Raw genomic sequence first — 20099 nt, 5'->3', positions numbered from 1 at the left:
ACCCTCAAGATGGTCGTCAATCGCGATGGTAAGTTTCTTTTCCTATTTTCCTAATCTGCGACGACCTAACTAATATCCCTAGTTTCGTCCTGGTCTACATCTCATCTCTTGGCAGAATTAGCACGACGACAACAACAACAAGATGGATCTGGAGTTCCAGAGAAACCCGTGTGTGGTTCGGGGGTTAAGGGCAGTTATAATACGTCGGCACATGTGTATGCGCTGGTGCTAATACTTGTACTGAGTACAATCGGTATGCCACACTTACCCTTTCCCACCTTGTGCCATCTAACATCTACTCGCACAGCATGTGGATTTCCCCTGATTTCTCGCCGTTCCTCGAAATCCGAGGGGCCGAATCGTTTTATATTTCTCTCTCAACATTTTGGAACCGGAGTCCTTATAGCTACAGCATTCGTGCATTTACTACCAACAGCGTTCATGTCCTTAACGGATCCATGTCTGCCCTATTTTTTCAGCGATGGATATCATCCTCTAGCAGGACTTATTGCAATGTTCAGTGCACTAGTAGTTGTAGGACTAGAGATGTTTTTAACGACTAGAGGGGCAGGCCATTCACATTCACATGGAGGGGCCTGGGATGTTGTGCCCGGAGGGGAGAATGAAGGAGCACAAGGAAACGGGAGCGCTAAGAAAAAGGGGAAGCAAGCGAACGGTAGATTAGGAAAGATTGGTCTGAATCGTCGGCCGCAAGATATAGCCTTGGAAGATATGGGGGAATCCGAAGGACTCGTGGCAGGAGTCTCGCCCCTCCCTGTTTCAACACCTCAAACTGGACCTACCGAGAGCTCCGAGCGCAAGAAATATCAAGACGTCAATATCTCAGACGACGATTCTGATCTTGACCTCGAACTCGATGAGCTGGATGATCCCCTCTCAAAAGCTCCCACACATTCCCCACACGACCCAGAGACCAGCTCTTCTTCCCCAGTCTCGGCAGAAGATTCCCAGAAACGGCAAATACTGCAATGTCTCCTCCTTGAAGCAGGCATCCTCTTCCACTCCATCTTCATTGGTATGGCCATCTCCGTAGCCACTGGCCCTCCTTTCGTCGTATTTCTAGTCGCAATCGCCTTCCATCAATCCTTTGAAGGACTTGCACTTGGGTCTCGCATCGCCGCTATAAATTTCCCCTCCTCTTCTCCTCGTCCCTGGCTCATGGTTCTCGCATATGGAACCACGACGCCAATTGGCCAGGCTATTGGCCTCATTGTACATAATTTGTATGATCCGCATTCAGCGGCTGGACTCTTGATGGTGGGTTTCATGAATGCTATTAGCAGTGGATTATTGTTATTTGCGGGATTGGTACAATTGTTGGCCGAGGACTTCTTGAGTGATAAGAGTTATGGCATTCTCAAGGGAAGAAGGAGATGGGAAGCTTTTGTGGCAGTTCTGGGAGGGAGTTGTTTAATGGCGTTGGTAGGAGCATGGGCATAGGAACTGGATTAATGTGTCTCCATTAAAAATAGGTTGTGGATTATTTCCGTACTTCTGTATCATCATTTGCATGTCCATGTTTTGATTGGGCGCTACTTGGGTAGGAAGAATTGCATTGAGCGTGGGCACGGCATGGAGTGCAGGTTTTGGGATAGACATAAACTGGTAGTAGGTTTAACAATATACCACAGCAATACATACTGTACCCGAATGATCTGAAGCTCGACTGATGGCTTCCGTATTCGTTCCGTGACTAGTCATTCCTTTGGTGAGATGATTTCAACATACGGATATGCGGTCAGCCAACCTATTTTCAATTAAGCTGTTTTGCAAGCTGTGCTAATTCGTTGGGTCAATTTAGTGGAGCCGTGGAAGGGTAAATCTTGGATTCTGGAAACTGCATTGTTGTCGGTATTCCGTCTAGGCTTCTTGAGCCAATATGGCACTTGCTCAACCCCAATAATATCTCCTCGAGTTTCATCCTGTAGTCCATCCAACTGTATCCGCGTATCGACCGAGTGTCAACCAAACTTTTTGTCCTACCCAACCACAATCATAAGCACATCACAAATTCGTCCGAAATCTCGCAGCATTGGTAGGAAGCTGAATCAATTTTTCATAATCGACCGGCAAGTCTTAGTGTATGTAAGTGAAGTAGGCCTAACGCAATGATGCAACGCCCTTCCATTCATCCATGACTTCCATCCATTTGACATTGTGAACCCCGAAAAAAGAACAGCCCTCTTTACATGACGACACCAGAGTTGGAGGCAATACGCTGATACTTGGTTAGTTGCCGGAATTCACATGACAAGATGCAGAACGTTGTGACTTACTGGCCATAACTCAGCAGCTTCCTTTCCGACTGGTCCAGTGATGGCGGATCCCTTCATTTCTCCCTTGGGGTTGACAATCTGCAGAAAAATTCGTCAGCAATTATTTCAACCTCATCACTCAGATTTCGTAATTTGTCCTCCAAATGCAATACATCAAGTCGTGTTTATCGATCTTCTCAACTTGAATGTTCCGTCCGCATCCCTGCCCAAATAAAGGTATGAAAAAATTCTCTACTCACAACACCGGCGTTGTCCTCGAAGTACAAGAAAACACCATCGGTTCTCTTCCATGGCTTTGACTGTCTAACGATGACAGCTGGCATAACCTTTTTTCTTAATTCAGGCTTTCCCTTCTTGACGGTTGCCATGACCATATCACCGACACCACCGGCTGGAAGACGGTTGAGACGGGCACCGATACCCTTGACGGAAATGATGTACAAGTTACGGGCACCGGAGTTGTCGCAGCAGTTCATGACGGCTCCGCTATTTTTCTAGTCAGTATTTGCGCTTCATTGTGTTGCGAATTCGAAGAAGGGTAGGTTCGCATAATCAGGAAATATATCGTGGTCGAATTGTTCGATATCGCAGATTGCGGGGCGTGAAAATTAGAGTGAAAACTCACACTGGGAGACCGAGAGTCATCTTAAGCTTGCCACCAGGGGCTCCACGTCTATTAACACCATCACATTAGTTTTCAATCCCTTTAAATTTCATTCTCCTGTCGTATGGCCTCAATAATCCAATGCCATCCTTAAAACCAAGCTTCAATTCTCCCAATTTCTTATTCTTCAGACGTTTCCCCCTCATCGAAGTTCCGGCGCATTTCCTCCACAAATTGACTCCACTAGACCGTAATGATTGTGAAAAAGGCAAACTCACGAAATCTTTGCCATCTCGACGGTATTGCTTTCGGTATACTGAAAGGGTCGAAAATGTAATTTGTCGAATTAGAGGTTGTCGTCGGTCGGTATTATTTCGAGGTTGAATTGCAAAAAACCCATTTGGTAGTGGAAACCCTAATCTGAAATAAGCGAAAAAAGGATGGATCCACTTTACATTGTGAAAGTTACAGAATTTCTTCTTCGCCCTCGTGAGTTCAACACCAGCATAATTCTGAACACTTATCATTCTTATATTATTATTACAGAGTAAATGTTTATTCTAATGCTAATGGTCCACATTTGTCAAGTTTCTGGCATTCACGACTAAATTCAATTTTCTTACACCAATACTCCCAAAGTATTGCTCTCCTTCACAATTTCGTTGCCAGTTGATGAATAATTCATAGCTTCTTTAATTACAGTCAAATATATTGAAATCCCTTTTAATCCTAATAACACCAAAGTATTGGTATACTCTCCAGGTAGAGGCAGCTGGGTCCGGGGAAACAGAGGCAGCGTGAGCTGCAAGGATCCCATCTCCATAAAGTATCATAGTCTGCGAGAATTCCACGCCCTTGTGAATTCCTGGTCTCGTTCGCCATGTACGCCCTGCTCAATTTACCATCCCTCCTACATATGACTGAAGAATTACAAAAGGAAATTTATGCGAAGACTCAAGACCGATTGTCGGACTTAAAGCTCGTCAAGATTAGTACCGCTCTGAATGACATCATACAACGCGAATTCCAGACGCGTCCGTTGTTGTATATATTAATTCATCGGACTGCCGTTCGCCTTAGATCATTTGTGTATTCCAATGTAGAGAATTGCTTGCCCAGAAGAGCATAGGCATAGAGCAGGATTTTAAATTCTGAATCTGTTTGAAATCCAATAACCCCATAATTTCGAAAGCAGACGTAGTTGGAACAATATTAGTGTTCTTGGATTTGCTCATGACTGAGTCTGCTCGGCAGTTTCCTTACTGGCTTCTGCTGTCACATTAGCATCTTGTCGTTCAGTGTCGCTTTCTTGCTTTAGTATAACAGGGTCTGCTTTGGGAATGGTTGTTTCGGGTACGATTTGCTCGCTACTAGCAGCAGCTTCAGTATCCGTAGCAATGTTGGCCTTGGGAGGGTCTTTCGCTGAGGCTGTTTGGGGCACAGGTGATTTTTCGGCTTTTTCTTGAACCAATGCCACGGTCGTGGCTTCAAGCGGTTCTGCCATATCAATATCACCTTCGTCGTCAACAATCGGGTTAGGTGAGTTTGAGCGAGATGGGGCATTCGATGGGCCTGCTTCAAGGGTTTCGGCAGCTGCGACATCTTGGGTCTTTTGCTCCATGAGCTCTGCATTAACTTTTGCGTTCGCTTCGGTTACAGCTGTTGGTGCATCTTCAATCTCGTCGTGAACTTCAATTTCGGGAGTGGGAACACCACTGTCCATATCAACATCGGAGTAAGTGTGGTTGCGCTGTTTTACTTGTCCATTCTGAGCAAATGCGCCATTTGCAAGATTTGCTTCTTCTTCATCGCCTTCGTCGAATTCATCATCCCGGGCCACATGCTTATCGTTTCGGTGCTCGGTATGACGAACATCCATGTTTTCGTCTTCATCGGCGTCAGCCATAATATCATCATCTTCGTCTGTTGCGCCAGTCAGGGTAGTACGGGGTACATCTTGCATCTGTACAGATGGGGCATGAGCAGTTCTCTTCAGATTCTCGATGACTTGGATTTTGATCTTTTCGAGATAATCTTTGGAATTAGCGTTCTCCATATTAGAGGCTCGAACATCAAGTTCGTAATCAGGGCCGTAATACTAAACATATGTGTCAATTCAAGATGTTTTCAAAAAGATCCAGCAGGAACCATACCTCGTAATACTCGTTGTAAGGAAGTACGGGGTCCATTTCCTTGCCAACTAGAACACCGGTCTCAAATGCCCAAGTTCGTGCTACATTACGCATAGTATACCCACCTCCTCCCAGCACTAAAGTGGGCTTGTTAAAACTTTTGACAAATTGAACACAATTCGCGTGGCCTCTCATGCTCAAATTGAAACATCCCAACCGATCACCTGAAAGACTGTCTCCGCCACACTGAAGAACGATCGCTTCTGGTTGATAGTAATCCATAACACTCTGGATAACAGGCTCAAAGATAGACTTATAGGTGACATCGTCGATGCCGTCACGAAGTGGGAAATTGACTGCGTAGTTCTTGCCTTGTCCAACGCCAATATCTCGTAGTTCACCAGTCCCAGGGAAATATTCACCATATTTGTGGAATGAAACTGTCATCACTCTATCTGTCGTATAGAAGGCTTCCTCGACACCGTCACCGTGATGAACATCGATATCAATATAGAGAACTCGCTTCTTGAAGCGCAAGAGCTCGATTATGCCGAGAACGATGTCTTAAACTAAATTAGCACGATATCATTAATGCGGAGAAGAGAATTCCTACCATTGACATAGCAGAAGCCACTTGCTTCACTTTTCTTTGCGTGATGTAGCCCTCCGGCCCAATTGATAGCAATATCGCACTTTGAACGATTTAGACGAGCTGCACCCTCCATACTACCACCAGCGCTGATTCCACAGAACTCAAACAGTCCATCGAAGACAGGACAATCATCGCCGACGTTATATTTCCCTTGTTCCTTAGCGAAAGAATCCATGTTGTCGGGAGTGACTCTCTGAAGAAAGTCGATGTATTCATCGGTATGAAATTGGGTCATTTCGTGCCGGGTCGCTGGTTTTGCTCGCTGTCAAGCACCGTCAGTACATTATTAAAATGAAGTCTACTTGAATCATTTGATGCTCGCCCTTAAATTTGCAATCGCAAATGGGGTAGGTGATGGCATAGCAATCTTGATGAAGGGCGTTCTCGATCACAACTCACATAAATCTCCATCTTCTGGTAAACTCCATAATTCATAATCAAACTGTGCGCCAAACGTATTCTATGAGGCTTCATAGGATGTCCTGCAACATAAGCATAGTTTCCGACATCTGAATCGTAAAAGTATGCGACCCTCTTTTTGGTGCTTGGCCCATTCGACACCGGATCTAAAGGCGCGAAGGATTTCGACATATTGGATGAGTTTGTGATTGTAACCACTAAGAAGTAACTCGAAGTGTAGGATCGATCGGATAGTTGATAATTGTTGTTGAATTGAATAAAATGTTGGGTTAGATTTACATACAGAGTTGTGGTTGTTGAAGGGCTATTTGAGACGAGGCAGAAAGAATAAATGGGAAAGACATCCGTGGGAGATAAAAAGGTGAGAGAGAGCTTATAGCAGGGGTCAAGCAATGATGACCGAATGTACTAAAAAACAATCCTGTCGCTCATTGGATGAGTGCCACTGTCGAGGCTATATCGCAAGGCTGAACAGTCATGTGTTGTTGATTACATAATGACTTTACCCTTACGAACTTCATGCGCGTTTCTAAGCTGCCTTAAGTTGGAGCTTCACAACACCATCTAATACTTTGACACTTTTCGTTTTCAACCTCATCATCCAATTTTCTCGAGATACCCTTCTTTTATTTACTCATAGATTGATCAAGTCACAATGGATAGACTAAATCAGTTATTGGCCAGTGGCGGGCCTATGGCAGGCGGAAGTCCAGGTGGAGGTGTAAGCTATACTATTTCCAAAATCCAGCACGGCGAGCTTGATTATCTCGAGGATTGTTATGAAAGTAAACTAACATAATTCTTAGGACAATCCTGGTTTGATCGATAACTCCGAAACTGTATATATCTCTTCGTTGGCACTACTCAAGATGTTGCGACATGGCAGAGCTGGTGTACCCATGGAAGTTATGGGTTTAATGTTGGGAGAGTTCGTGGATGACTTCACAGTTCGAGTTGTGGATGTATTTGCTATGCCACAAAGTGGTACAGGTGTCAGTGTCGAGGCAGTAGACCCAGTATTTCAAACAAAAATGATGGATATGTTGAGACAGACAGGACGGTTCGTTCACCTTTCCCTTCTCTAAAATCTGGAAGGCTCTAACATCATATCTCGCAGACCGGAAACCGTTGTTGGCTGGTACCATTCGCATCCCGGTTTTGGCTGCTGGCTATCATCTGTCGATATCAACACTCAACAATCATTTGAGCAATTGACACCTCGAGCTGTTGCCGTCGTTGTCGATCCTATTCAATCCGTGAAGGGAAAGGTCGTTATTGATGCTTTCCGTCTCATCAACCCACAATCACTTATGCTCGGCCAAGAACCTCGTCAAAGTACCTCCAATTTGGGACATCTCAACAAACCTTCTATCCAAGCGCTCATTCACGGTCTCAACAGGCATTACTACAGCATAGGAATCGACTATCGCAAGAATGCCTTGGAAGAGAGTATGTTACTGAATTTACACAAGCATGTATGGACCGAAGGTCTGCAGATGGATGATTTCAGAGTCGAGGGAACTCGCAATACCGAGCGATTACAAAAGCTAGTTGGACTTGCCGAAGGCTATGAGAAGCGTGTCAAGGAAGAGACTGAGATGACAAAAGATCAATTGAAGACTAGATATGTTGGAAAGGTTGATCCAAAGAAGCACTTGGAAGATGTTGGCCAGAAGCTTATCGAAGATAACATTGTCTCGGTTTCGAGACAGATGATTGATAAGGAGGCCTCTGCACCAAAGGAAAAGAATGGAGCAAATGGCCACGCACCACAGGACATGGATGTTGACGAAGAATTGTAATGATTTCCATATGATACTGTATAATAGGCGTTTGGCTGCTAGTTAGAGCTTAGCATAAAAATCTCTACAATGACATAGTTGGTCTGGAGGTGGAGTTAATGCAAGCTTATTTCTGGTCCTCTACTTATTCTTTCCTTTCCTGATTATGTGATACGGTATTTCTCACAACATACACTCGAGGCATTGGGGAAGACTGACGTTAGGGAGACCTCTTTTTATCGAGAAACTGTTATAATGACATTCTCTTAATCAAGCATTCCCGGGAGATGTTCTAGTTCTTGACAGACGACAGACAAATGCTTCTTCAAACGGTTGGCATGTTTGATACTCAAATTCAAGAAATTTCAAGGAAAACGGGAAAGGAGAGTATAATAGATAGTTCTGTTGCAAAGGGTGAAAGTATTTTGAGTTCGTATTTTTGTTGCGACATTCTACTTGTTTAAGCTAGCTAATCGGCTGGTTGAGAGGAGGTAGTAGGCATGTTTTCTTGACTCACGTTCATACCGCAAGTATGTCATTTTCCGTGTAGATTATACCATGCTCTTTCCTTCACCATCAGGGTTGAAATGGTAATTTGTACTGTGGCTCAAGTGTGGTAGGCTGGATTCGCGCAATGCGGTAGTTTTGTCTAAAGAAGTTGAGAGGGAGTTTACTCGAAGTCGGAACAGCTTTAATAATGGAAATCTCTGAGGGATGGGAGAAAAGGTGTTTGTGAAAACCTGATATAGTTCATGCTTCAGAATAGCTGATATGCAATCAGAAACTCGTACTGTGCAATGGTGTGATGTTGGGGAGAAGAGGCCCTCGGTCCACTGCTCTATTAATCTTTGAGTTCTAAAACTTGGGACTCGAGGGTTAGTAAGGGGGACCTTCCTAGCCATCTCGGGTTAGGGGCTGAAAGGGGTTATGGAAGGACGTCACCAGGTACAATTTATGATGACCCGGCGGTGCTTAATCCTCGGTGTCTGGGTGGGAATGTAAGAAATGTGAATCTCGGAATGGGTCGTGTAGTTACGGACCGGACTCGTCAACGTGAGAGTTCGGCCATACCACTTTGCTTTATTTCCCAAATTGCAAAACCTTCATATCGCGAGTCTAATGTCATAAAAGTCATGAAAGTAGACATATCGTTCAAATAGCCGATATAATCATCACCCCAGTCCCCATGGGTGGCGTAGCTTAGCGGCGATAACAACGTGCACTTGGTGTGCATCTATCAAGTAAATCTTTCCCGTTCGAACCCATACTTCCTCATCAAAGACCCCCGCAATTACCCGAAATTTACCAGATGGTGGTTCCGAGACCCTTGCTGAAGCCAAAGTTCCCAGCGATCGACAATCAATGAGTTGAGGTCCCCGCGTGGCGCTAGTTATGGTATCCATACAACCATGCCTTTCAATCATGCTGATTGAACCATGCTGAAGTGTGTGGTCGTTGAGTGACGAACGTATCCATTAAAATTCGCTATCGTCCCACTCGCGTGGAATTTATATCTTTTGTTTGGCGTGGAGTTACCTTCATCATCGTCTAATCACGGAACGGCACGGTACATTGGTGGATTGGCTGACCAATGTTCCAATCTAGATTTAAGCTGAAAAGGCGAACCGCGGGTAGCGCGTGCTACCTGAAAGTCCGATTTGGGTGAGGCGGGGCACATTGGTTCTTGAGAATTGATCTCTCCATACTGCTCTAAAAGCCCTTGATTGCTGAACTGTGAATGCTCAGAAAGCCGGTCCCCGAAGAACGAAAAAGACATATATGACATTCGAATTAAGTATAACTAGTCGGCTCATTGCAAGGAGTCAGAGGCAGGAATCTTGATCCAATTATTGAAAACGCAGATCATTATGATGCCCACGTTTTCGATCAGTATGAGAGCAGGAGTGGAAATCATTCAAGGCGTATGCAAGTCCACGTAGGCATCCCCAGGACATTCTTTCTTGTGTCATTGGTCGCTTTCAGATCTGCAGCTATCTATTTCCCAGTCACGGGACTCTCTCTTGTCGTGGTTGGCTTTCATAGCTTTCTTGACTTTCTGGTCCGGCAATCGCATGGCTGAATAAAATCTGTACGAACGTGTGCTATGCTCCATGAATCCGTCAATTGAAATTATCGTATCTGGGACTTCGTACCTGGTTGATTCTCGACATATGATATTCGACAATATCTTATGAAGTTGCGTCGGCTGATTACCTCGTTACCGCTGCCAACCCAAATTAGTAGGCATATTATAGCCAGTTAATTTTCCTAGGATTGAAGGGCCCGATGCAGAAATTCGAATCAATAATTGCCAAACGAATTGGTGTATTTGTTGTGTGATGATGACCCCCAATATTCAGAGCCCTGTCAGCAAAAAAGCCCGATACCTGGGTGGTGGCAGAGGGAGCTGCTAGGAACTACTATGATATGGTTCCATAAATTCACTCCCACATTCGAAGCTGGTAGTTTGTGAAAGCTCGATTGGGCCTATAAGAAGCCTGGCTGCATGATGACTGGGAGTAAATTGATTGGGGGCGTAGAGATGAAGTGGAAATCTAACTTGTAAGTATATTTCCGATGATTCTGATAATACCTCGCGACACCAATAATTGCACCACAACCACTCAATCACTGTCGTCCATCGGAGTACATGCTTATTTCTGTTCACGAAGTGGCCGGCGAACACAGTCAGACTAGGGAATAAATTTCTGATCCGTTTCTTAGTGCTACACCGGAAACATTCTGGGAGTCCCCGGTGGGATACAAGATGTTAGGCTGCGAATGTAAACTGGAACCATAACTGAAGTAGGGCTAGAATATGATCAACGAAGAGCCTAATACGTTATGTAAGAGAATCGATTTGTGTATTTCGTTGATGTTGGCCCAATTGTGTGAGATGAGATATCAGGTTCTCCAGCGACCGGAATACGGATACTTATGTTGTGTGACGGATAGCTGGGTGCTTCGATCCCGTTAACTGTAGGCAAGGATGCTTGAATCGACTTTTGCACATATCAAAACGCGGACGAGGAAGCACTGAAGACTGGAATATACTGGTTCTTTTCATGCACAAGCATCTGGGCATCCACACATCATCGAGTACGCAAAGAATATGCACCAAAGAGGCGTAGATGTGGATCTTCTCCTGTGGTGACCCTGGCCCTAAACCTAGGTGTAGATAAGAATCTGACTGGTGATTTCTGATTTGAGTAAGAGGAACTTCAGCACTAGGCTTCTTGCCTATGATGTAACTCGGATATGTTTGACATTTTTTGTGTTTGCAGCGAAGATGATTTCCTAGTAGATAGATCTGACCCAACGACTACCCAGTACATGCATAAAGTTCGCGAAACCGTGGGTCAATTTTGGGAGACGGTCATACCATTGGTTCACTGCCGACATCCAGGTACCGTGATGTGAAATGATAGATATATGTCCCTTGACAATTGCTACCTCGGCAATACGCTCTGCAGTGTTTGAGGTCAATGATTAGAGTAAATGGCTTTAATTCCGGTTGGATGATATAATTGTACCACAGCACGATATCATTATCTTCCTTACGGCAAGCTAATGCAGTGTAATGGTGGGCGAGATTGACGCCTTAATGGCTCCATAACGTTCCGCACATCGAACACGAAGATGAAAAGGCACCAGTGCAGATTGAATATTCAGAATTCCTTTCGACAACACATCTGTTTCCTGCATATTGAAGGTGATCGCGTGATAGTCAGGGATGAGGCGGAGGGGGGCAACACATTTGGATGTCACTGTGCCTTGAATGTGACCTGAATGCAAAGAGTAAGGCATGTGACTTCTTATTCGATCAACGATAGGCAAGGCACTTCTTCTTCTCTGACCGCTCGATATATATATATATATATTTGTGATTGTTCGATGTCGTATAAACTCTCGAAAGGGAATCTCCGATATAAGGGGCCGAAGGAGGTATCTACGAACGGAAACATGCGTATTGCGAGACTTGTCAACGTCATCCAACCCCTATATCCTAGACGCTTCGCATCGAAATCCCTAGTCCAATGCTCCCTGCTCCCTCAATTACTAAAATAAAAATGACAAACCTAGCAACTGCGAAGAGGCATTTTCCAAAGTAAAAAAAGCTATGATCGGGTATACCTTATTTCTTATTTAGGTTAAAAACACTGGGAATAAAAACATTGGCAGGCCCCTCCTGCTGCAGGTTGTCCGATGCGGTAGTGGTATAAATTACTTGATTGACGTGAAGCAAAAAGGTTGAAGGGATTTGGTGGTATGGATTATGGAAGGATTATAGAAAAATCCTACAATCTTTTCGACCAACTCTTCTCAACCTTTACCTTACGAACAATGAACTTTTTAGATACATGTACCCCATATATTACCCTTCGACGAATAATATTAAATGTAACCTAAACAAAATCAACAAGGTATACCTGTAGAAAAACGAATGATCGAGAATACCCGAACAATAGAGCAGAGTCCAGGGCAGGGCTTTGCAGACTTATGACCAGTCAACCACTGCCTTTCTTTCTTATTCTTCGGTGATTCACCTGGTTGATTCAAAGTTTACAGGGCGAGCAGACAGCCAAGATGTAACCTTACCAAATCGCATGTGTCCTACCTACCTAGCAATCCGTTCTCAAAAACAAAGGCACAAACCGATAGCCCCTACCTTTGGTCAATGTCAACCTTACCAGATTACTCGGAATTCCGGATACTCGTAATGAGATGAATCAGAGTGGTCGAGGCGTGCACATACCTTAGAGGTATCTAAGGTACCTTAACTTAAGGGTATCTACCGAGGCCGATCACAATCAGACTCGCTGTATCATTCCCGAAATAGCAAAGGATCACACGGGAAAGCTAAGGCATATCCTCACATACTGAGTTCTTGTTTCAGATGATAGCTGGTCTGATTTCCCGTCTGATGATGATGATCTGCAACATAAACAGCATTTTGTCTTAGCATATTTGAGATTGACATGGGAGACCACTAAGCGAGACTTACCCTTGATTGCTGGCGCATAGGGCGTGTATATTCAAAAGTTAGACAAAAGTATATTCGGGGAAGCCGGAAGGTTGCGACTTTATCTTAGACATTTAAAAGTGGTACGATATAGTCGGGTAAGTTTCACAAACTCAAATGTGTATTTATTTGCAGTCATTGGAAATTTCCAGCCCTTGCTGACATGTGTTTTCCACATGGTCAGCTTCTCAAACGTCTACTCAGCAATGCATTCACCCGTAGCTGCATGAGTTCAATGCCCTCAAATGCAGGTGGCCGTTAGAGGCGATTGAATCTGCTGATCCATACTCAAATTGTAATTCGGGTCAAACATTAGGGTTACATCGGATGCCACACGAATTTCATATCCGATCCGAAAAAGTATGAGGTGTAGCAACTCCGCACAGCAGTTTTATTTGTATTATCACATCCATTATTACATGCTGAAGCGCTTTGATAACCGTTTCAATAGGCTCAATGCTTGGTATGATTGGCACAGACCGTCATAAGGTAATGAGGTTCTTCTTAAAGATCAACCGATTGATTCTCCTTTTGTGACAGATATTACTCGTCCTAATGATGTTGTACCTGGGCCTGCGATATCCAAAAGAAGAATTGCAGTAAACTAAAAGATTACAACTGGTCATTGATTGGTGGGTTTTGGGGTTAGAGCTGAACGCTTGACTACCGGCATCGATGTGATTTGATATAAACTAAACCCTACATGCTCAATTTTCGGATTTACTTCTTTATTGGGACATTTATTAGTGCATACGACGTTAGCTGACAAAGAGCTGATCCGTTCCAAGTTGCAAGACATGGGAGGAGTCTTACAGCAGACCGGGAACAAATACAGAGACAGCTACCACAGTAACCATAAGGTCTCTACCTGTAACAGGACTGGGGCTCGTTATCGGAAATTAACCCGAAAGACCCGGTAGTGACCCATTTGCCTCATTCACCACTTGTGACCTGAACTATCAAGCAAATTTCGATTGAGTGGTCGAAACACCCAAACTCAAACTTTAAGCAGAATAGCCGATTCGAAAGCTTAAAGGAAAGTTTAACGACAAACGGTTTCTCTCATATACGATTAAGTATTATTAACCCTGGCTCAAATGCTTGTCAATTCTGAATGATGAGTTTTCCACTACTCGCCCCTTTTTATCTTTCGTGGCTGATAGCCAAAGCCGTTAAAGCTCAATGTACTCCTAATTCATATTCTTCAAAACCTAGATATATCTCTCAACTCAGCCACATAAAGAAATATCCGAACGATATATTAAAGACAACCCCATTTCACTCCATCATTTTCTTGTACTTATACCTTGACCTGCTATCCCTGCCCGGCTTCTAATCTTCTCTGCCGCTACGAGCGGGGAAGTTAGAAGATCTACCGGGCGAGCAAAAAGGTAAATACATACTTCTCAAAGTCAATTGTATCTCTTTCAATTAGGCCTCTTCACCGCTTCTGTGAACGCTACCCCTACACCCCAAGCTGCCTTCAAACGACCACTTGAGTTCAATTCGATCTGGAATCTATGATTCCAACCAAACACGCCATCTGCCGCGAACTGATCCACTACTTGGGTCTTCAAGGTACCCGACACCATGGATATGGTATATGTATCTATCTGCAAGGTTTTGGGTAGTCTTCAAGGCCGACCATGCTATTTCTCGTAACATCATCCGAACTATTCTTCCCCCCTCAACCTAACTCCACGTATATGCAAGCCACACCAGTTTCGTCAACCGGTGTTCACATTGATTGGTGGGTGCCTAAGCGGGTAATCATATTTCTCGATTCTGCTATTTGACCAGGATTTAACATGTTCCGCCTTGTTATTCATCGCTTATTCCTTGATGTGGCATTAAGCAAGAGACTGTTTTGCCTTGTAGGCTTGCCTTGCCTGTGTCTTACCGGGAAGTTGCCATCTCCGCTTCTCGTCTATCCGGTGTTTAAGGGCTCTTTGCATATTAATATGGACTTGCCACCCGAAGCTCTATATCCATCGCATCCCCCGACCCTCATAGCTTTTGACACTAAAACTTCATAACTACTATCAATCAAGTCATCAACCAACAATTTCCTACAGAGCTAAGATGGAGACTCAAACTATCGAGTTCACTGTTGAGCAACTTCTCGACTTACATAGATATTGGATTACAGAACTCTTTATCATGGACAAAAAGTCCGAGGAGGAAATCGTCAATCTGCTTCATCATCATCAGATCAATGTCACGTGCGTGTATCATCTGAACTTTCTTCTTCTGTTCATTTACTAACAGTTTGTTCTTAGTTCGCACACTCTTCACTCTTATCTCTCAAATTGGAATTTACTTACTCCACGTTCGTATATCCCAGAAGATTGACTTGTCGTTCCCAAAGCTAATTGACTCTTGTTCGTTTAGGAAAGCGATGATGATTACTCTACCATATCTGTAATCGGCGGGCAATTAGTACTCGAGAGTCGCAAACAATAGCATCCCCCTCTTTTTTCAAACATAGGACCAACTGCGATTATCTCAAGTTATACCACCATGCTCAACACAACGACTACTGCACTCACATCTGAGAATTTTTACCCCATCCCTTTTACTCCATCAAAGCCAGTCTTGGAAGATTTTGGTGACATTCCTAAGTACTCGATATCGAATTATACTCGCTCGATCTTCAAGAATATCTATTATTGAGAAACCTTCGATTCGGAAAGCCGACTAGAGCTATGGGAGTTGGTGGAAGAGAACCGGAAACATCCGCTTGAGAATTCTATAGTCTTAAGAGAAATCCATGCGTGCTGTTACGACAAGGAATAGGGGAATGGGAAAAGAAGCTTTGTTTCATTTTGATTCGTTATTTTTATTTCATTTGTTTGGGACTACATAAAAGGGGATACGGTAATTGGTCACGGAGTTTTCCTTCACTCGCTGTTTCATCTGCGATTGTTTTACATCTTATGGCTGGCGATGGGCGATTGGCGACTGGCGATTGAGATGTGTTAATGACTGCAAAAGGCTGGACGATTAGGATACGAGGGATATAAATGGCTCGTAGATGCCATGGCGCTGACAGGAGTACTGCAGTTTGGGTTTTCTTTACATGCAGGTGTTTTATCTTGACAGATCTGGTCAGGTATATGTTGATCTGAGGGTTCTTTTCCACGCGTATTGAAATTATATAGATTGATATCACTACGTTTCTTTCCAACGCTGTAGCATGGCATACGATTTTTTTTCTTGCTTTTGCTATACGATAGATAGCCTGCGCCATATCAAATGGGATCGGATCGGATCTGCACCTTGAAAACCTTATATCTGTCGTGTAACATTATTATCTACTGGAATCTAGACACCAGTCGTACTGCATGTTCCACTGTTTTGCCCATCCTCGCAAATTTCACCAAACATAACATGCATGCAAAATCAAATCTGTGCCTCAACCTGGCCCCCACTCATCTTCACCTCGACTTTACCAGCTTGTGTTGATTCCTTTTGTCCTCCACTTTTACAAATATGAAGTGATAACTACGAGTAATTCCTTTTGATCCGTACATCCCACTATCCCACCATCCCACCATAATGGATATCATCACATGCATGCACATGCGCGTCCTACAATCACCATGGACCAAAGGCATACACATCCACGTCATATTTCATCAAAACAAACTTTATCATCTATTCTCAGACGTACTTCCAAAACTTATCATATTGAGGCTTCCTTTTATGAACAGATTGATTAAAGAGTTGAGCTAAGGTAATTCCTATGTGATAAAAGTGGCTGGAGAAAAGTTTCCGATGAACGTCAGCAATAAGTTTGCGTTTGCGGGCTAGTAAGAATTGCTTTTGGAGGAAATGAATCTACTAGGAATATGATCATACCCCGAGAAAAAAGGGAAGTACATGTCCAATCATTCAAATCTACCGAAAAATTGAAAACACCACCGAGTATCTGTAACTTACTTCAATGAACATAGATGAATCAATAGATTCGAAGAGTATGAGATGTTGTATCCTACCACTCGCTCGAAGTTTTGATTGAATGATTTGACACGGAATTTTGAGAAGTGTTGTGTTTTGATGTCTTATGTGATGAAGGGGTGGAGCTTGGATTAACCGAGACTTTCCAAGGATTGTGATGGGATATATGGAGCAAATGTGGATTTTAGCGGCTTGGGATGTTTACACAAGATCGAAATGGAGGTGGGCACACCTTCTTTGTTTTGAACGGTTTATCTCAAAAGCTTTGAAGTGCGCACTTTTGATGAATTACTTGCACTGGATATTCCTATTTATTATTCTTGAGCGTTTATGGAACGCGACTTGATATCTGTGCGTGGTCATCCATTGACTAGACTGCACGATGGACAAAAAGAGTTACATGATTGAAAGATTATACAACTTGGATCGGCGGCTCACCTCCCTATCTTTGAGATGGATAGATGAGAGTGACTATCGACGTTGGATGCTCACTGTTTACTGACCCGCAATCAGACAGATTGACTGAGCTAATGATCGTGTAGTGCCCGATTTGGAATCGATTCGTTGCATGGGTCCTTGATCATTTCATTCCGCGACTTGGATACCTTTGACTATCCTCTTCCCGGAGAGATCAAAGATTAACAACCCAAACTTCCGTGGGAAGGGAAACTTTAGTCTGAAGTTTGGTACGTTTATACCGAAATTAGCAGACACGTGCACACGCGTGGTGAACGCGCTCTCGTGAACCTTTTAGGTACACCAGGGGTGTACGGACTGACGGGGCATGACAAAATGGACGCGTGAATCAGTCCTGATATATTGAATTACATGTCTCGAAATTTGTTACAATTTACCTATTCATTGGATGTGAAGCAATCAAAATGCGAAGTTCATGTCATCCAACTGAGGGATAACTTTGCTGAAAAAATTCGAAATTAAGGAAGTATCAATATCTCATCAATCCATGTACCGAGTGGTAGCACGACGTCGAAACAGCGCCAATATCGAATCACCTCCAATCAGTGTCTGGTCCGGCCAGCAAATTGCTTCTATCGTACGTTCTGGAATAAGTCAAGGTAAAAAGATAACAATTTTTGCTTTTTACTGTTAAAACGAAGAAAATTTGATTTGCTGATACGCATGGAAATTTTGACTATGAAACAGGGGACAACTTGGTTTTATAAATTATTGCGTGTACGTTTTTCTTCAGGCATAGAATTGAAAACGCATGAGTATTCGGAGATGTGTATAAAGACATTGGTTTCCCCGGGGTCTTTTGGTAAGCAAATTCAATCCATCCCTTTTACTCATTTTCGAAGTTCACTTTCTCGAAGTATTCCAATGTCATTACCACGCTCTTCTGTGTTCAAGGACCTCTATTCAATCTACCGACAACTTGTTTTTCGAAACTCAGAATACGAAGAACCTGTACCGCGTATCACAGTCCGAATTCTCGCACGTTTATGTGACCTGACGAAAGAGAGATTTCAACAGTACTTCACGGTCACCACTCTTGAACACGAGGGCCGCTCTTCACTCGAATATTACCCCGGCTGGACCGAGACAAGTAATTCGGCACAAGATCTAGCGCTTGATCTAAAAGATTTGCCGCAGGAATGTGAAAGCGAACTAGCGCATGTTATGTCACCACTTGGCTCAATTGCCATTCACGATCAAGGGTCATGCTCACACATGAACGGGAATCGAGCACCCGTGACCGATCAATCTCGAACGGGATCTCTTCAGGAAGAAACGCCGTTCATGAAAACGAAGATAGCACGGGTGGAGGAGCTGACCGAAAGCCCCTTCCTTCCAAACACGATCAAGGATGCCGAGGAACAACTTATACAACCAAGAAAAGTTCAGACTGCACAAGATCACGAGGTAGAAGATGCAAATCAAGAGCTTCAAGATTCTTATCATGATTATATGTTAGTTACCTTCAGAAGCCTTAACGTGCCAATGCTAAAGATTTGTAGTGCTCACCAGGACCGGATCTATGTTCACACATTTACAGAAGCGGAGAAGGTGCCATATGAAGAGGACCTTGATGCCCCTCGGGCCCAGGGAAGCTTTGGCATCGTCTACAAAGCAGTGAATACAACAGACAATACTGTCTTCGCTGTAAAGATGTTTAAAAAGGTACACTCCTCAGAGCAGCGGGATATGATCTCGAAGGAGTTGGCACTACTGGATAGGTGTAACCATCCAAACCTGCTCACCTTAGTGGGTGCCTACCAATTACACGACGACCCACATACCTATTACATGATTACTCAGCCCTGGGCGCCATATACGCTGGAAATGTTTATCCATGAGAACGACAGTCAGAGACTAAAATCGTGTCCATGGTTCGCATCGAGTTCAACAACGAAGGAAATAAAGATACTGATGGTGTTGAAAGGGCTAGCAGATGGCCTTGATTACCTCCATGAACATTTGATAAAGCATAAGGATATAAAGCCAAATAACGTCCTGCTTTCCTATGACAGTGCTCGAGGGATCCGGCCGATAATTGCAGATTTCGGTGAGAGCAAAGTCTTCAGGGAAGGTGGAACCACGAACTATTCTAAGAGTACGTATGAATATCTTGCGCCCGAACAAGTCGACCACACAGACAGTAGTCTTAAGGCAGATGTTTGGCAGATGGGCTGTTGCTTTGCGTTCTTGGTGGTAATCTTGCATAAAGGATCTCAAGGGTCATGGGATTTGTGGGAAACCTTCAACAACGATGATTCAAACTGCTCCTGCAGAATCTCGACGGAATTCGAAGAGTTCATAAAGACCCTACGACGACTTTGCCCGAAAAACACATACTCTCAGGAGATTTTACTCTGGATAGTCACTGGGATGCTTGAGCCACTACCAACGGCACGTTTGGATATTCGAGTCGTGAGAGAATTGTTGTCGGAACTTCCCTGAGGAATCTCTTGGACAGGCACATGCGCTACGCGAACTTGGTGAGTCTGTACCTTCAATCCAATTCCTATACCTCAGGTTTAGATGATATATGGAGTAGTCTCCGCGATAGGATGAGCAAGTGCTCTGTATTAATGAAGCATAGGTAGGATTTCGAATCCTGAAAAGAAATGGGTTAATGATACGTAACGGATTTGGGAAAAGGAATTGTTCATACAGACGGAGATGACAAAGCCATCAAACTTACTAACAACTTCCAGCGATCAATCGAAACTGTTTCATATTTGCTGTAAGATGGCTTTGTACAAGAG

General features: G+C 43.7%; 7 protein-coding genes across 7 annotated transcripts; 4 read left to right on the top strand and 3 right to left on the bottom strand.

The window, feature by feature from the left end:
- Nucleotides 1-9: 9 nt before the first annotated feature.
- Nucleotides 10-1461, top strand: EAE97_001197 (uncharacterized protein; the record flags this gene model as incomplete). Its single annotated transcript, XM_038871707.1, has 3 exons — nucleotides 10-28; nucleotides 83-253; nucleotides 308-1461. The coding sequence occupies 3 exons, from the start codon at nucleotides 10-12 to the stop codon at nucleotides 1459-1461; spliced, it is 1344 nt and encodes a 447-aa protein (XP_038737608.1).
- Nucleotides 1462-1625: 164 nt separating this feature from the next.
- Nucleotides 1626-3298, bottom strand: EAE97_001196 (uncharacterized protein). Its single transcript, XM_038871706.1, has 5 exons — nucleotides 3180-3298; nucleotides 2923-2970; nucleotides 2537-2783; nucleotides 2298-2375; nucleotides 1626-2239 (listed from the first exon to the last, which is right to left on the bottom strand). Exons 1-5 carry the CDS (start codon nucleotides 3191-3193, stop codon nucleotides 2207-2209), a joined length of 420 nt encoding a protein of 139 aa, XP_038737607.1. The 5' UTR covers nucleotides 3194-3298; the 3' UTR covers nucleotides 1626-2206.
- An 834-nt stretch (nucleotides 3299-4132) lies between these two features.
- EAE97_001195 (uncharacterized protein) lies at nucleotides 4133-6276 on the bottom strand (the record flags this gene model as incomplete). Its single annotated transcript, XM_038871705.1, has 4 exons — nucleotides 4133-4999; nucleotides 5055-5596; nucleotides 5647-5947; nucleotides 6085-6276. 4 exons carry the CDS (start codon nucleotides 6274-6276, stop codon nucleotides 4133-4135), a joined length of 1902 nt encoding a protein of 633 aa, XP_038737606.1.
- Nucleotides 6277-6616: 340 nt separating this feature from the next.
- On the top strand, nucleotides 6617-8289 carry EAE97_001194 (uncharacterized protein). The gene is made up of 3 exons (XM_038871704.1): nucleotides 6617-6826; nucleotides 6912-7165; nucleotides 7223-8289. The coding sequence occupies exons 1-3, from the start codon at nucleotides 6761-6763 to the stop codon at nucleotides 7905-7907; spliced, it is 1005 nt and encodes a 334-aa protein (XP_038737605.1). The 5' UTR covers nucleotides 6617-6760; the 3' UTR covers nucleotides 7908-8289.
- A 769-nt stretch (nucleotides 8290-9058) lies between these two features.
- On the bottom strand, nucleotides 9059-9310 carry EAE97_001193 (uncharacterized protein; the record flags this gene model as incomplete). The annotated part of the gene is made up of 1 exon (XM_038871703.1): nucleotides 9059-9310. One exon carries the CDS (start codon nucleotides 9308-9310, stop codon nucleotides 9059-9061), a length of 252 nt encoding a protein of 83 aa, XP_038737604.1.
- A 5681-nt stretch (nucleotides 9311-14991) lies between these two features.
- On the top strand, nucleotides 14992-15311 carry EAE97_001192 (uncharacterized protein; the record flags this gene model as incomplete). Its single annotated transcript, XM_038871702.1, has 3 exons — nucleotides 14992-15131; nucleotides 15189-15238; nucleotides 15301-15311. 3 exons carry the CDS (start codon nucleotides 14992-14994, stop codon nucleotides 15309-15311), a joined length of 201 nt encoding a protein of 66 aa, XP_038737603.1.
- Nucleotides 15312-18210: 2899 nt separating this feature from the next.
- EAE97_001191 (uncharacterized protein) lies at nucleotides 18211-19791 on the top strand (the record flags this gene model as incomplete). Its single annotated transcript, XM_038871701.1, has 1 exon — nucleotides 18211-19791. One exon carries the CDS (start codon nucleotides 18211-18213, stop codon nucleotides 19789-19791), a length of 1581 nt encoding a protein of 526 aa, XP_038737602.1.
- Nucleotides 19792-20099: the final 308 nt, after the last annotated feature.

Source organism: Botrytis byssoidea (genome assembly GCF_014898295.1).
Source record: "Botrytis byssoidea strain MUCL 94 chromosome Unknown BBYS_002, whole genome shotgun sequence".
NCBI lineage: Eukaryota > Fungi > Ascomycota > Leotiomycetes > Helotiales > Sclerotiniaceae > Botrytis > Botrytis byssoidea.
The sequence above is the reverse complement of the archived record's forward strand: the minus strand, read 5'-3'. Positions and strand labels throughout refer to the sequence as shown.

What these genes read in the sequence shown, in the direction of transcription:
- EAE97_001196 (XM_038871706.1), bottom strand. An exon ending in ATGACTCTCGGTCTCCCAGT is followed by an intron (nt 2,784 to 2,922) that starts GTGAGTTTTCAC and finishes CTAGAAAAATAG; the next exon opens with CGGAGCCGTCATGAACTGCT. An exon ending in TCGAGGACAACGCCGGTGTT is followed by an intron (nt 2,376 to 2,536) that starts GTGAGTAGAGAA and finishes ATTTTTCTGCAG; the next exon opens with ATTGTCAACCCCAAGGGAGA.
- EAE97_001194 (XM_038871704.1), top strand. Translation starts at nt 6,761, where the DNA reads ATGGATAGACTAAATCAGTTATTGGCCAGTGGCGGGCCTATGGCAGGC. An exon ending in GCGGAAGTCCAGGTGGAGGT is followed by an intron (nt 6,827 to 6,911) that starts GTAAGCTATACT and finishes CATAATTCTTAG; the next exon opens with GACAATCCTGGTTTGATCGA. An exon ending in ATGTTGAGACAGACAGGACG is followed by an intron (nt 7,166 to 7,222) that starts GTTCGTTCACCT and finishes CATATCTCGCAG; the next exon opens with ACCGGAAACCGTTGTTGGCT.